This window comes from Thalia democratica, chromosome 3 (genome assembly GCF_965202585.1).
Source record: "Thalia democratica chromosome 3, ktThaDemo2.hap1.1, whole genome shotgun sequence".
NCBI classification, from domain to species: domain Eukaryota; kingdom Metazoa; phylum Chordata; class Thaliacea; order Salpida; family Salpidae; genus Thalia; species Thalia democratica.
The window spans coordinates 23,273,735-23,290,598 of record NC_139167.1 but is presented as its reverse complement, the minus strand read 5'-3'; the positions used below and the strand labels follow the sequence as shown (position 1 = coordinate 23,290,598).

The 16,864-nt window shown below is 24.6% G+C and overlaps 1 protein-coding gene across 1 annotated transcript in view; it reads left to right on the top strand.

The window, feature by feature from the left end:
- The first annotated feature begins 15,004 nt into the window (after positions 1 to 15,004).
- Positions 15,005 to 16,864, top strand: part of LOC145831518 (uncharacterized) — a 49,864-nt gene continuing 48,004 nt past the window's right edge. Inside the window, exons 1-3 of the mRNA XM_082938797.1 lie at positions 15,005 to 15,069; positions 15,368 to 15,446; positions 15,794 to 15,936. Coding sequence (XP_082794923.1) covers positions 15,374 to 15,446; positions 15,794 to 15,936 — 216 coding nt within the window. The 5' untranslated portion in view covers positions 15,005 to 15,069; positions 15,368 to 15,373. The remainder of the gene's footprint in view (positions 15,070 to 15,367; positions 15,447 to 15,793; positions 15,937 to 16,864) is intronic.

The following is a 16,864-nucleotide window of genomic DNA, read 5'->3' as shown; positions in this document are numbered from 1 at the left end:
TATATGTATCTTGGTGTATAATTTTACTTGATTAGCAAAATAAAAGATATTATGTTACATAGTCCAACAAAAAGCAGCAAGTTTTGGAAGTTTTACTAAGTATAAAGATATATTTAAAAAAGCTTTTTTTTTAATAAAAAAAAATTAGTAAATTTTCACCCATTACTAACAATCTTAAACTATTAAAACTTGACTACTGACAAATTTAAAATTTGAGTATTAAAAATTAATTAAAAAGATATTTTTTTATGAAAATAAGGATTGAGACAGGTATTTACGAAACTGTTTACGTAATTATATTTATTATCTATAATAGGGGCATATGGAGTCCAGTTTGACTTTATCAAGTTAGTTTTATTATATAGAGTATTGCTTATCTGATACATTTTTGAATGTTTAGCAAAACTTTGTATCAACCTTAGAAGTTCAAGAGGTTCTTTTAGGTGGCAAACCAAAATAACAAACAAAATTATTTACAAAAAAAATCTATTTTTCTTACAGTTTCAATAAACTTTGTTTGGAAGTTTTCAGTTGTTCGTTACTTGATTATCAGTAGTTTGTCTCAAATAACTATATATTTTTGAATAAGTTAAACAGTTAATATTTTTATTTTTTAAATTTGAGAACTTTTTTTTGTAATAAACACAACAAGTCATATTAAAGAAATAAAGAGGTCTTACACTATTTTTTTGTAAAATTTTTAAGAAACCTCAAAATAGATAAAATTCTACTTGTTTAGTTTTTGAGCTAATGAGCTCAAATTTTTCTTGCAATATGAAATAATTTTGAACAAGTAAATTTTTGAACAAGTTAAAACAATTTAATGTTTTTCAAAAAAGAGCAGAAACATCTTTTTTTATAGATAAACAAAAATCGGTTTAAAATTTATTCTGAAACGTATATTCTTAATTTTATAAACATATGACTAAGGAAAACTTTCAAATTTACTGAAAAATTGTAGAAGATAAACTTCTAGTCAAATACTGCTTTTTGCCTTTTAAGCTTGCCCCTCAATAAACTATTTATAAAACTCTCAAATTTTAATTCCTTATATTTTAAAGTTACAGAGAGTTATTCTTCATGGTAAAAATCTATTGGTATATTAGCTGTTTACATAAAATAAGAATTAAAAATTGTAAGTTACCAGACTTTGAAGCTATGCCATACAACCTATGTTTTGCCTTTATTTTCTTATTATACTATGTATGCAAACAAGTTTACTTTATTTCCTAGTCTGCACAGTATTTCCTTTGTCTGACCATGCAAAACTTAAAAAAAAATTGGACTCATTAGTTTAAATTAAAATATCTGAAACTTACCCATTAATAAAAGCCAAAGAGCGTCCAAAATACTTTTTAGCCCCAAAATTTTTTCAGCCCCTATTTAATAGCATTAAGTAAAAACTTATAGGATACTATTTATAAGATAAAAAATAATAAATATTTTTTTTAAATAATAAGGTTTGAGAAAAATACAATCCCTACATATGAAAGTATAAGTTTTTCAAGTTTTTTTAAGTAAAAATTTTAAGATTTTCTCAGAAAACTGAAAAAAAAATTACTAAAAATCTTTTTTTTTTTTGCTAAAACCCTAAAATTTTTAGAAACTGTTTGTACAATTGATGAAATATCAGGATTTAGCATTTAGAAATAATAAGAAATAAATTAGAAAAGTATCATTTTAGTAGTAAAACTTTTTAAAAGTACAAAAACTTTTTGTTTTTGAACTTATATTTTTTCATATAAATTTAAGTAACTATTAAATTTTTTTTTTATAAAATTAAAGCAGTAATAAACTTGAAGTACACATTATTTTGATTTTTAATTAATATCTAGTCGTGTGTTGTACTTTTTGAAGTTACTAAGAAATGCAACAGATGTGTGGACAATAATGAAGGTAAAATCAAAACTTTAGAGAGGAAACAATATGTGTCACTAGTGGCATACAGTTTTTAAGTTCATATTTTGCAGCAATGGGTTAAAACAATGGGTTTTTAGAGTAACTAAAACACTTGAAATGTTAATTTATTTTGTTTGGTTCAAAACATACATAATTAATTCTTTTTAATGTTTCATATAACTCATCAAATGCAATTATGCATGAAAATTAATGGTCAATTGTTCTTTTTCTAAACTAGTATACTTAATACCTTAAACATACTGTTCTATATATATACATAGTTTTGGTTGTATACAGAGATAAAGGAAACAATATATTATGAATGGTGAAAGAGCATCATTCTAAGACTCCACCCTTAGCAAAGATCAACAGTTTCTGGGAAAAAGTAAAGTAGTTACATCATTTTAAGCTACTCCATTAATGTCAAAACTTTAACTATAGAAAAATAAATTAAAAACAAAACTATCTTTAAACAAAAAACCATTGTTGAAAATAATTAAAATCCCAAAACATCAAAACAAAAACCCAAAATGTTGACAAATCATTAAGTTCAAATCCCCAAGCTAGTTTTTACCAGGCTGTACAACAAAAAATCAAACCTACAACCAAACAATGTGAACACTGCCATTGTTTATCGAAAATATACTAGTTTCCTATTTTTTATTAATAATAAAACTTTTAGTTATAGAAAAACTATTTGAAAACCACTTTGGTTCTTAATAAGCTTTTTATAGTAATTATGAGACTTTATTTTTTAGAACACTACTTTGTTATTTAAAAAACTTTTGTCAGCTTTTTGTGGGTATTCCCCTTCAACAGCATTTTAGCTCTATGGTGATGGTGAGCTTAAGCACAAAAAGTACAAAATGCACAAAACTAGTTCAAGAAGCATATGAAGTAATTCTAAAGTATAAAAATAATTGTAAGAAAAACAAAAAGCATTAGGCAACTAAAACTTAAAATAAATTCAATTTTAACAAAGTTAAGTGATTCTAATTTGTATGAAAATTTTGCTTTTGTGAAGAAATATAAATAACTACTTTTCGATAAGTTTAATATGTAAGAGAAAATATTTACAAAACTATTAAATATGATGTATATATGTTTTTGTCAAAACTTTGTAGATAACATTATTCTGACTATTAATTTTTTATTTAAATCATTCAAAAATAAAAAAAGATTAACAATTCAACAAGTCTTTCGCAGTTATAAAATAAACCAAAATAATCTGAATGTTAACAATTGATAGTTTATATCGGATTAAAATCTTATATACTTCTAAAAAAATTACAAAAAAAAATAGTAGCTAATGATAACGACTGGAATATCCATAATTAAATCGATATATAATAAAAGTTGTTGTACAACTTTTATTGTGGCAAGATTTGTAATGTCAGTGATCTTTTTTTTGTAACGGAATTGATGTCATCTATTATCAAAAAAATTACAAAACAATTTTTTTGTGGAATGTTTTTTTTTAATTATTTGAAAAATATTTTTAACTTTTTAGTTTAGTTTAGTTTTATTAAGTACATTTCTTTTGTATATTATCAAAATCCGCCCGCGTTCAAAACCCACCCGTTTTAAATACACCCGATCAAAATCAACCTTTTTTTTCTTTTTTTTTTTATTTATTTTATATATTTTTGCCCTTTTTGTACTTAATTTTCATTTTTTACATTATCAAAGTTATCCTTAACCCTTACTCTCGATCGGTATGCGGTTCTCGAATTTTCGATGAGGTAAATTTGACTGGGTGAATTAGATCGCAAGTGGATTTTGAACGAGTTCCATTTTTTTTACAATTTTTTACTTTTTTAATAGTTTAAAACAAAACTAAAGATCAGAAAGTAGGTAAAGTTAAAGATACTCTCATAAGTCATAAGTTTTCTACTATAAAAAATATAGAAAAGAATTTAAAATAAGAACTTTTATTAACAAAATGTATTTAAAAGTGTTTTTGAATTAGTTTTACGCAAATTTTAATCTAAATATAAATACTGCAATAGTAAAGTGAGTTTAAAAAAAAAAGACCTTCAAAAAATTAAAACATTACAATAATTATCAATAGCTGAAAATTAAAACAAAAAGTTTCTCGGACAAAATTTGAAAATAACTTTTGACTAGTTTTATTTTACTTGTAAAAAATGAAAAGTTATAAAGCAAATATAAATCATATAAATCATAACTAATATTTTAAGCTATTAAACAAAAAACATCAATGTCATTACAGTGTTTTAGAGGTATTAACTAAAAAATGAAGGTTTCTGCCGAATATAAATTTGCGGCTTGCTAACTTTTTGTTTATAATACAAAATTGGACAACAAAAATAGTTTTTACTCAATAAAACTTTTTAGTAATAATAATATTTTTCTAAATTTTAGTAGACCATGGTGTATCAATTAGCCGATACAAAAACAGTTTTACTTAAATGTAAGCTTATGAATTGTTGTCAAAATCTTCGTACACCACATTAATATCATTAATTGACTCATAGACTTCGTTATCTACTCGGTTACTTTCAGGTATTGTTTCATAATTGTCTTCGGAGTTTATATTTTCCTTAAATTTGTTATTTTGAACTTTTCTATGATTTTTGTTTCGTTGTGCTTGAAATCTTAATTTCGAAAACCTAAAAAATAATTTTCGGGTAAATCATAATTTGTTTTTGGTTAAAAGGTTTTGTTAAAATTAAATTTATAAAAAATATTTTTTTATGAAAAAAAATGTTTTTTTTTACCAAACTTAACATAAAAATATTTACTTGTTTATATTAAAATTAAAAAAATAAAATAGAAAATGTATTGTTAACTTACTTTTTTACAATTTTCATCAGCACAAAAACTGCAATAATAGCAGATAACACAGCAGTTATCCATACATACAAGTTACCTGCTAAACTTTTGTTTTCTTTTTGTTCTCTATTTCTTTTGATAGAATTGTTAGGCTTTAGGTTTATTGCTGTATTTAATGAAATCTCAAGTAGCTCTGTTTCTGTGTTTTTTACGAAGTTATTTTGCTAAATATTTTGTTCTGATTTTTAGAAGTAAATTATTTTTAAATGTTTTACCTCTTATTTTGTTTATTTCTGTAGAAGTTTGAAAGTTTGATTTACTCTTGCTGGTACGAAAATTAGCTATTGCGCTACTTATGGTAAAGTTGTGTGTATGTACAGTTGACGTCATTTGTTGTTTTTTATGCTTATTTGCTGGTACTGTTACATCAGAAGTTTTTGTACTTTTTTCCTCAATTTTTGTTTCCGTGGCTATTATGCAAAAACGTTAAAGATAAAAATTACTTATAGACTTTAATAAAAATTGTAAGTTTATTTCAAAAGTTGTAAAAAAAATAAAGTTTGGTCTAATCTATATTTATTTTAATAAAACATTCTTCTCTTAACACTTTATGAAAAATTTAAATAATTTTTTAGCTACCAATATAAATTTCCCTAAAACTGGTAATTTCTACTAAAAAATAATCAAACAAGTTTTAAGTGTAGGGTTATACTTAAGTTCAACTTACTTGTTCTTAGAGTTTGTTCATGTAGAACAAATTCAGAATTTTCGAAAATGTTAAAAAGCTCGCGACTACCTAAGTCTAAGTTGTTGAAAGAGTATTTGTGCGCTAGACAATTATATCCAGATTCTATACGTTCCTTTTTACATTTATCACCTGTAAGTTATTTTAATACTGTTTATACATTTGCTTTGTTTAGAATTGACTATTACTTCGGTTTTGAAACTAACTATCTATTTTCTTCAATAAACCTTTTCCTTTTATGCATGGCTTATATTTTTGTAAAATTGAAGCAGAGCATACCATAAATTCAATTAATATTTCCCTCGCATACATATGTTGCTTTGCACCTGTTAAAATTGAATAATAATAACTAATAAGTATAAATATATATTTCTAAGTTGCAGGTATTTTACTTATATGGTTTAACCTGTGAATACAATATTGAAAATTAATAAAAATGATATTTACTATTACGCGTACAAAATAATTTTAAATATTACCAAACTTTACTGAAAATAATTTAAAAAAAAAGTTAACTTGTAAAATAAGTGAAGATGCATAAGTTTAAACATAAAAATACTACTGTTTACATTTGTTTTTTTTTTAGTATTTATATAAAATAAAACTCGTATGTATACCTTTAATAGCTATAAAGCCTTTCAAGATTTTACAGTAAGTAGATTTGTTATAAATATAGCAGTAATTTTTTGTACTGGAATTAGTAAATCTCAAAAAGTTGAAACTTCCTTCTAGGTGAGTCATCGGTGTTTCTAAAAAATATTTTTATAAGTGTATAGGTTGTTTTTTTTGGCAAAATTTCTGTCGCTAGATCTAAGCATTTAGTTTATGTTTGTTTTTTCCATTAATATTATTCAGTTAATGAATTATTATTTTTTGCTTGAAAATAATATAATTAACATTATTTATGATAAATTTTAAATTCTATGGAACTTTAACTTTTAAATAAGCTATATAAAAAAATTAATTAATCTTCCTGTTAAATACTCCGCTGAACACAGTAGATGATACGTACTTAAAATAATGCGTACCTAGAAGTGGAGAAACGGATAATTGAATTTTGAACAATTTTTTTTTTGCACAAAGGTGCTTATCGTTGAAGTTCAGATTCAACTGAAAGATTAATGTAATTTTAAATGTAATTGAGACTCATAACTTATGAGTCATAAGTACTAAACATAATTTCAAACCTATACTATCAACTTCCATGCTAAGATCTATCATTTCTCTTTGTTCCATGCACCATATCTCATGAAATTTAACTTTCGGTTCGATTTTTCCTGAATAGTTTGCTGTAGACGGACTAAAGACTTGAAAGCTACCATCCACTTGAATGTACCGATTTTGCAAACATACTTTATATGTAGGGTCACAATAGGTTGATTTCCAAAATTTATCAGAAGAACAATACTCGTCTGTGCGTAAAAAAAACTTTTGATACTTTTCTTTGTGAAGCTATATAAAATTCGCTACAATTTTGTATAAAATCATAGTTTTGTAAAGTTAGACAAAAATAAAACAATTAGAATATTAAATGTTGGCCTTAAAGTGAGCATTTTTTAAAGTTTAGCTATAATTAATACTGTAAAACTTCTTCAAACCTTATAAAAGTTTCACAATATGTTACTTGAAAATAAATTCTGTACACAGACTTTAAAATGTAGATTTCGTTTAGAATCGTTTTAATGTTTTGAGTTACTTACACACTGTAAGACTTTTCGTGTATACCGATGCCTTGTAACATAAAACAATTTGTTATTGAATTCGACAACTTTCATCAAATAAATTTAATCTAGGACGTTGAGTTCTATTAAAGTGCTAAAATACTTTATGCTTCAACTTTTTTGTCAACTTTTGCTTCAGTGCTTAGCTTACTGTTAGTCTCAAACGAAGCAGAAAACTTTTAGTTACGTTTTGAATCCAATTAGAATTTTTTATGTGAAATTTTAAAGTACTTGACAAAAATTACACCAAATGTTTTAAAATTAATTTTAGGACATACTAAAATAATACACTAATAAATACTATTTTTTAACGATAATAATGGCTCAAGTTAAATAACCAAGTTAGTCCAAAAATTAATAATTATTAAAACAAGCCACTTACTTTTTAACTTTTTATCCGTTAGGGAAGTACAAGAAACTAGATCTGTTGACTCTTCGCAAGCCATGAACTTATGATGATCTAAAAAATGGAAGCAAAAACAATTTTTTAAACTTTTATAAGTAGACTTAAAGCTGATTTTTTTTTACTCGTTTTTCAAGCGTTTAAGCTTTGTCAAACATCACCAACTATTTATTTTTAAACTAAAACGTAATAAATGAAAACAAAATCCAAAACGGACCAGAATAAAAAAGTTTACAACTAACTGTTGCTCTTAGTGACCAGCAATTTCTGACCATCACAGTAGCACTCTGCCATAGCTCCTTTTTTGCTCAGACCCCAAATGTTTACTCTGCATCGAGCGCCGCCTGGGCAAGCTATCATGATACTGGACCACTCATGTCGGAACTCTGAATATTGTTCCTTAAAGGTCATTTTAAAGTTTTGTCAGTTAACTTAAGGTCATTTAAAAAAAAATAGTTTCATGCTAAATAGCAGCTTGCTAATATTAATGAATTTATTTGCTCATAGTTCAAAATTTAAAATTTTTTAAATAAATAAAACATGTATTAAAAGTCATTTGATTGCTAACCAAAAGTTTCCATGCACACTCTTTTATTACAAAATAGCATTTCTACCATACCATGTACAAACTAATATTTGATAAAATTATTAAAAAAAAAAACATCAACGAGAATGAAATAATCTCACCGTCTCCTAGCTCCTTATTAAAATGTATTTTATCATATATTATTTGCTTTGAATTAATGCAGCTAAAATGCATGAACAAGAAAACCAATGGTAACATTTAGAAATATTTAAAAGTATCTAAAGGTAGTACCATTATGATTACTGGAATACAAAACTTTTTATACTACTTTCTTTCTTTAATCTCTAGTTTTTTTGTCAATAAATATTTTAATTTCTATGTAGTGAAATATGTATTGAAATATCCGATTTTGCATAATATAGAAAAAAAAAGTAAAGTAACAACTTTTAAAATACTTTTTGCGCTAGAGTGAGTCATAAAAACAAAAAAAAGTATTTTACAACATGTCCAATCTACTAATGTTTAGAGTATTTAAAACATACACTCAGACTTTTGATTTGTTTAGTTGTACCAGTAAAAGAGCAAACTTAGTTTTGTACTTTATTGAATGAATTTTACAGCAACTTGATTGCTTATTTCTTCAAAATAACTTAATGTAAACTGATAGGTTAGCTAAAATGGATATTTTAGGTTTAAACGTGAATATAGCTAATTGAGTTTTTATTATATAAATTATTATGTTTAGCTTAAAAAAATTCAATATCTATAAAGTTTAATTAAATTTTAAAAAATACCGAAACTTATTATAATTATTATTTTCTATATCTTGTTAACTAAGTTTCATGATAAATATAACCGACCATTTTCTAAAAACTAAATTAAACTAAGTTTATCTTTAAGCTGTTTTTATTTTATTAATAAAAATCTGTGTTATAAAACGTAAAGTTGTTTTACAGATGTAACGGCAAACATGAAAAATATAATAAAAAGTTATAGCTACTTTAAAACACAAGGGCTAAAAATAAAACTTCTTGTTACGACAAAACTAAATCATGGTGTATTAATCGTAATAGTTTAAAAATAAACACAATAAGTTACTAAAATCATTAAACGAACATACAAAATATAGCAAAGTAAGTAAAGTAAAACAAATACCATAAACTGACTAATATACAAATTAAAAACAATCTGTTTAACAAAAAAATTTACCATAAAAGCATACTTCAAGATAGCTAGAAGCAAAAATTTAATGAAGTCAAAATTACTACACTAACGCTTCCTTACTGTTTAATTGCTCTTTAAAATGGAGCTTTATTACAAGTAATTGTTATGTAACAATATTTTTTTGATAGTTTATATTAATGCATTGTTCTACATAAGTGTTATGATAAAATTCAATTTTTATCAAGAAAGCAGATTTTGTCATGTTTATCATATTCATGAATGTAATAAGCTAGTTTGTAGTGATTTAATCTTTCACGCGATGTGTTATATTTTAGTACAGCTACTGAATTAAGCAGTTTCTACTCAAAATTTGTGATCTAGTTTTGAATTTTTTGCTTTAAGATATCATAAAAATATACACTTTTTTCACTACTTCAAATGTTTTAATTCGCTTCATTTTTAACTTTTATTAGTTTTTTTTTATTATTAGGTAATTTTTTAATTGCTTAGTCTGTATCAAAAAATACATATCGTATACAAACGTTTACGAGTTTTTGATTTTAGCAACCAGTTTTTATTTGAAATTTAAAAAAGCAACGATAAGTAACTTCTAAGTTTACTTTAAGAAAAACTTAAGTATTTTGTGACAATAACAGTTTATAAAACATAAAAAGGTCAACACGAGTTTATGAGTTTTAGCGGCGTAAATTATAAAGTTGTTTACTTGTAACAGTTTGAATGAAAATTTGGCAAAAACATTGTTTTATTTCTAATATTTTGTCAAAAAGGCCGCTTCATTAAATATTAATAAAATTTCTATTTCCAAGCTAGTAATAAATTTAGTTAAAACAAGTTTTTTAACAGTTTAAACTTAAACGAACTTGTTATAAAGTTTGTTTGATACCAATTAATTTAGCTTTTAACATAATGATATCTTTATTTCATAAACAGTGTGGCTCAAACTTTTAGAATAGTTGAATATTACTGTTTGATAGAGTTAATGATCCATTTATTAATGCATTTTTTCAAATATATAAGATTAAATTAAATGTTTATATAGTTCTTTAACATTAAAAAAGTTGAAATTAATTTTGCAAGTATTAAAAATAAAACAAGTTTTAATCATTTTTAAGGTTGTAAAAGTTAGTAGATTACTATTTAACGGTACTTAATTAATGCTTACAAAAGCTTTAGAATAACTAAAATTTTAATTGTAGTATAACTTAAGCAAAAAACTCTTTGTGTAAAAGTATTAGAGTTATTTAGAGCACCGTTCTAAATGAGTTTACATTTTAATATTTAGGTTAAATTAATAATGGAAAACTTTTTGTAAAACCGTTAGTCAATGTTTGTTGTTGTTATGCTTCTGCAAAATCAGAACGTTTGGAAGTAAGAGAAAAAAGAATAGTGTAAAAAGCCAAAACTAATTTATTTTAGTAGGAAGCCCAACTTCTACGATATTATTAATAAACTTTAATTTTAACTTTACAAACAATTGCTCGTTAAAGGCTGAAATTAAATTATAAGCTCGAAACACAATATTTCTAAATTGTTTACATAGAATAACACTTTAGAAATTGGATCAAAAACAAAATTTCACTAAAAAAGCTGATTAAATATTCATTCGCGGCCTGCATGCAAATTTTCTTTTTCTTTTCTTTCGTTCAAGTTTCTTATTTGGACTTTCGAACGGTGTGCCAACTTTTCAAGTGATAATTTTTTTGTGACGATATGGTTTATATTATTGTTAAGAGAGAAGTGGTGATGGAAGAAAAATGACAAAAAAGTTTGAATTTGAAATTGAATTCCTATGTGCGGTTTTAGCACTATTTCATTTGTCTGAGTCATTAAAGAATTGAATTTTTTTTATTCTGAAAGTAATTTATTCTTGGTTAGTTAATTATTTTATTGTTGTCTAGTTGAAACAGTGTTAAAAGAAAAAAAAAATAGAAATTAATTTATATAAGTTTTTTTGTGAATAGCTTTCAGTTTTTAATTCGTATAAAAACTAAATTTAAGTATAAATATTTTTACAAAAGTTGAATTTTTTGAGTACAGTAACCTCTCGCATCTTTACGCACTCGTGACGTTACGCACTCTCGTTTAGTTACGCTTTTTAGAATTCTAAAAAATTCAAAAGGTAAAAATTTTTATTTCAATTCCTCAAAATTTTTATGGCATGAAATTTCATTCCTACTCAAAAATTTCATTTATATATCTTTGATACAATGCAAGACAAGTTTATCTTTAAGTTGGAAAAAGTCAAATTAACATAAACAATTTTTATTAAACATTTTTTTAAATTTAATATATTTTTGTTCAAAAAAAGAAATCCATTACAGCACCAAATGGATATTTCTGTAGAAGGCTGTGGAAACAAAGTAATATATACATCACACCGTTTCTTAATTGTAAACATATGCTTAACTATAAATTGAATTTGCTAAAAGGAATAGAATATAAATGTTAAGTATCAAATAAGTCACATATAAATAAAGTTAAAGATAAAATCTAATTATTTTTAAAGTTAGTAAAAATTTTCTAAAAGTATTATTATTTTAAATAAACTTAAATCCTCCATTTTTAATAGATGTATAGTTTTATCTTTTGTTTTAAAATTTATAAATAAAGTAAACAAATTGTTAAAAGTGGGAAAGTACCCAGTCTGCTTTTAACTAGAAGCAATATCGAAAAACAGCCATTATAGTAAGTATACTTGGTACCTATCGTATCTTAACGATATCTCGTATCTTTACGCATTTTTTCTGTGGACACAATACGCGTGAATAAGCGAGAGGTTACTGTATGTATATTTAAAATCGGTATGAATATCATATAAACTAAAGGTTTGTTTACAGTACAACTTATATCTTACGAAGTTTTATTTTGTGTTTTTTAAATAAATGTAAAAATTTGATTAATGAAAATAATTAATATACGCTGTTAAATGATGTCACAATGTTTATTACAAAAATTTTTTTTGCTCATTATAATAATTCTTAATTGTAAATGTTAAAAAAAGCTTAAGATACGTTTTAAAAACTCTCTGTTCAAACTTTACAGTTTAAAACGTTATATACTTAACAACAACAGAAGTTATATAAAAATAGTTAATTAGTGATTAGATTAATGTTTTTTTTTTTGGTTAGTAAACTCCATTAGAAGAATTCAAATAAAATTTGGTCACCTACTACAAATGATCAAAACTAAGCTTAAGTTTTTCTTAAGGTTTACTAAGTTATTGATTTCAAACTTTAACATAAAATAAAATTACACAAGTTTAAGAAATTGTGAAAAAAATTACTAAAAGCATTATTACGTAACTTTAGAACAAGAACGAGAAATGTTAGTTCCAAAACTTGGGTCTTTTTAAATGAAACAAGCTAAAAGGTCTAAACTTTACGAATTAATGTAAAAAAATTACATGTTTACTGTGTTTTTTGTGCAATTTGTTAATATGTGATGAGTATTTCAATTTCTATCTTAAACTAACTACCAAAGAAGCCGAAAAGCTAAACTTAAATTTTTGTTTGTTTGTAAGTTAGTAAGCTAAATTTTATAAACAGTACAAAGTTGGCTTAATTTACAAAACAAAGTTTATTAAGTTTTACAAACTGAATATAAATACTTGTATAAACTTAATAATTTTATTTTTTTTATCTTAAAATAAATATCTTTATAGAAAGTACTAATATAGTATTATACTTTTCAAACTAAAATAGTGTGAAATTCCATCTAGCCTTATGTTAAATTTCAAAAAATAGATGACAACAAATAAAAGGTGATCAAAAGTTTCTTTAGATTTTTAAAAGTAGGATAAACTTCAGTCAACTAAAGTTAAGATGTTTCTTAACTTTGTTATGTAAATTAATCCAGCTTTGTACTGTTTATAAAATTTTACTAACAAATTGCAAATATTAGCACTTAAATTTAAGTTTAGCTTTTTGGCTTCTTTGGTAGTTAGTTTAAAATGAAAATTAAAACACTAATCAAATCTATAAAAATAAAACAACTACACATGGACTTTTGTAACTGGAAATGTAGTTATTGTTTTAGGAAAGCAGGGTTTCTCAAAGTGACTTTCATTGTCGCCCCTTAGGCAAAAAATAACTTACAATCGCTTATTGTTAGATATCGACCCTTTATTATTTACCCATTCACTTTTTCACCCCTTAAAGTAGTTTTGCTCACTTTTAGAAACCCTGGTTTAAATCTTACTTCATGGAAAGGCATAAAAAAGCAATATAAAGTTAGTGAAGTAGTTAAAATTTAAAAATTCTATGACTGCCAAAAATTTCTAAATTGCACCCTTAGGAAAGCCTTGCTTTAGAGAGTTTTTTTTCAAAGAAGCGACACTGTCATATTTTGGGAATAAAGTATCATTAATTTGTACCTAAATTCGTAACTAAAGCTTACAATTACTAAAACGGTGCCTTACCTCTCCTTATGTTGAGAACTGAAGCTTAAAAAAATTAATAATTTTAAATTTATCAAGTTTTTAAAGCATACTGTTAATCACAAAACTCGTGCGGTCTTTGTAGTCTTACTATATGGTTTTGAGCTTTATACAGTTCAAGTTTCCTGTTACAAATTCAGTTTGCTGTAAACTTTGAAGTCAAATAAGCTTAATATTTAGTCGAAGTTGAAAGTAGAAGTTACTCGCTTGTGCTAGCTGAATACCAAAATTTAATTCAAAGTTAATCGTTTAAATTTTATTAACTTAACAAATCTATTTGTATTTTATTGAAATCTTTTTTCACAACAAAACTTTATATATTAAAAGCTGTAAATTTTAAAGTCTAACGTTTTTTGCTTCATTGAAAATCTTTAAAACATAACTTTACTACTGAAGAACTTTTACTTACTGTAAAGATATTAAACAAATAAAAGTTATCTGCATTTTCGTTAAATATAATACTTTAACTCGGGAAGTAGAAAATGTTAAACAAAAATTTTTTTTTTGATAACGAATCTAAGAAAGATAAAAAAGTCGATCGTTTATCAAAACTTTTTATAATAAAAAATGTAATGTGTTTAAAACGTGTTAAAATTCTTATTAAAACATATGTATACGTGTAATAAACAGCTAGTTTAAACTTCTTTTTGAAATTTTACTGTTACTTTATGACATGGTATAAACTTTTGCAAAGAAATAAAGTAATATGCCTTCTAAATATAATTACTTTTCTATTTACGCAAACATTAAGGCCTATAAAACTTATTTTAAAAATTAAACAAAATTAAGTAACTAAAATTTTTAACTTTAATTAGTAAACTTTGTAGCAATAATTTTAATAAACTTTTTTAATATACTTAAAAAAAATGTTTAGTTCAAGTAAAAGTCTTAAAGTTACTTACGGTATACATAACTATATATAAACAAAGTTTATGCCCTATATTTAGAAAGTTTCAAATTAACTTACTAAAGAGTTTATCTTTAATTAGTAAACGTTCGCTGTCAGCGCTGAAGTTTTCTTTTTGTTTCTTCTATTAATAATTCACGACGTTCGACATTCATAATTCATCAATTCAGTGTTTATATGAGGTCCTTAATACGTTTTCGCTCCATAACAATTGTCAAGGAATTACCTAAAAAGCCAAACTGTGCCAAGAATTAGGAATAAAAAGTATAAATTTTATAAGATTTATAATTTAGATAAAAGTAAAACGTCTGGTGAAAGTTTTAAAATTTCTAAAGTAAAGTGTGTACGTGTAAATTTTTAGAAGTAGTTTTTGTTTTAGTTTACAGAATGAACTTAAACATAGTTTGCTAAAAGAAGTAAAAATATTTCAAAGTTTTCCTTTTGAAATAAAGGTTTAACTAAAAAAAATTTTAATTATAAGTTTTAGATATTTCTTTAAATTTGAATGCAGACAAAAAGTAAAAAAAAAACAAGCTAAAGCATCAAGATTTTTGTGTTTTTAGTACTTTTCTTGTTTGTTTAGGTTATATAAATAATTCAAACATTTTTTTATTGTTTTTGTATATTACCTGCGTTAATTTATGTATAACTCGAACTTGGCACATAGTTATATTTTGTGTTTTTTGTAGCCTTACATATATCAGTTTTATTTTGTTAGATTTTAGTTTTAATAAATTATTGTTTCAACAGAGTGAAATGCACAATTCAAAAAGAACTTCACTAAATTTGTTCATCATATGGGTCATTTGTTCAATATTTGCTAAAGCAGGTAAGTTAAACTGAAACTGTTTTGCACGAAGAATAACTTGTACTAGAATTTTTATGTATATCAGCTCTTGGGTTGTTTTTAGTTCAAGTTGATTATAGTTTTAAAAGATCAAAAGTCATAGTTTTGAAGAAAAAAAAATTAAATTAAAAAAAAAAGTTGATTTAGATCATAAACTTATTTTTGTAATCTCTAACACAACAGAAACTTAAAAAATGGGTAGCCTTCCCCCATTTATGAAAAAACACCCCTTCAATACTTGTTTTCCCTTTACGCTCTCTACCCTTGATAGTTATTGCCCCTCAAAGGCTGAATGGAATTTATTTAAAAGATTTACAACATTTTACCAGATGGTACGAAGGAAGTGCGGACTGTTGAACTGTCAACTCACAGTTTGTCAATATCTTGGAAATCATTCGACGAGAAAGCCAAGGCGTTCGTGGCGACCATAAGTCCTCTCGACTCGGGGGAAACCACTCAGGAGCCCTACAAGGTACTAAAATGGTTGTTTTGTAAATATTCGTACCAATCAAAGAACTAAATTGGACATTAAATAAATTTATTTTTTATGAATAGTGCTAATTCATGTTGTTAAAATAGTTTGTTACGTATATTTCATATTATAGTATTTAAACAATTTTTTTCCTCAAATAAAAAAAAAAAAAGTGCAAGTTAGTTAAGTCCTGGCAAGTACGAGTTAAGAACCGTCTAAGAAATAAAAATACATATCACGCTTAAAAAGTAGATGCTTTTGAAAAATCGTAAAAACCATTAAACAAATAACTAAATTTCAATTTGATTAATCTTAGAAGAACACTAATTTGTTTATTTATTCATTTTAATTTTATTTAAAATAACTATGTATTTAAACTTGAAAACTTTGGTTTAAAGGTAGTATACTTTAATAAAAAGTAACCAAGTTTTTAGTTAAAATAATAACAAACTGTCTTAGTATTACAAAAAAAAAATTATAAAAAAATCTTGTAGACAAGGGTTCTACTACTAAATATTTAATAGAATTGTGATAAATCACCTTAAGTTGTTTTATTACTTTGTCGGCCTACAGTAATTACAATCAGTGCAATTCCCATAGTTAGCTAAAAGTTTGTTTTTGAAGTTAGAAATAGACTTCAAAAAACTTCTAGTAGCACTTTTTAACTTGTTTAAAAAGTTAAACATTTTGCAATGAAAATGTTAAAGTTGTGTTTAAAAGAGTTTAGTGCTTTAGTTGCTAACTTTACAAACATTTATACATGCTTTTAGTGCCATTAGCCGTTCATCCAACAGCATTTATAACTTGTTAATTTTGCTTAATAATTTATTTTTAGTTTTTTTTGAAATTTGAGTAGCTCTACCCAAGTTAGTTGTCATTTCTTTAATAATTTCAGATAAAAAGTAAGATGTAGCTTTTAACAAATATA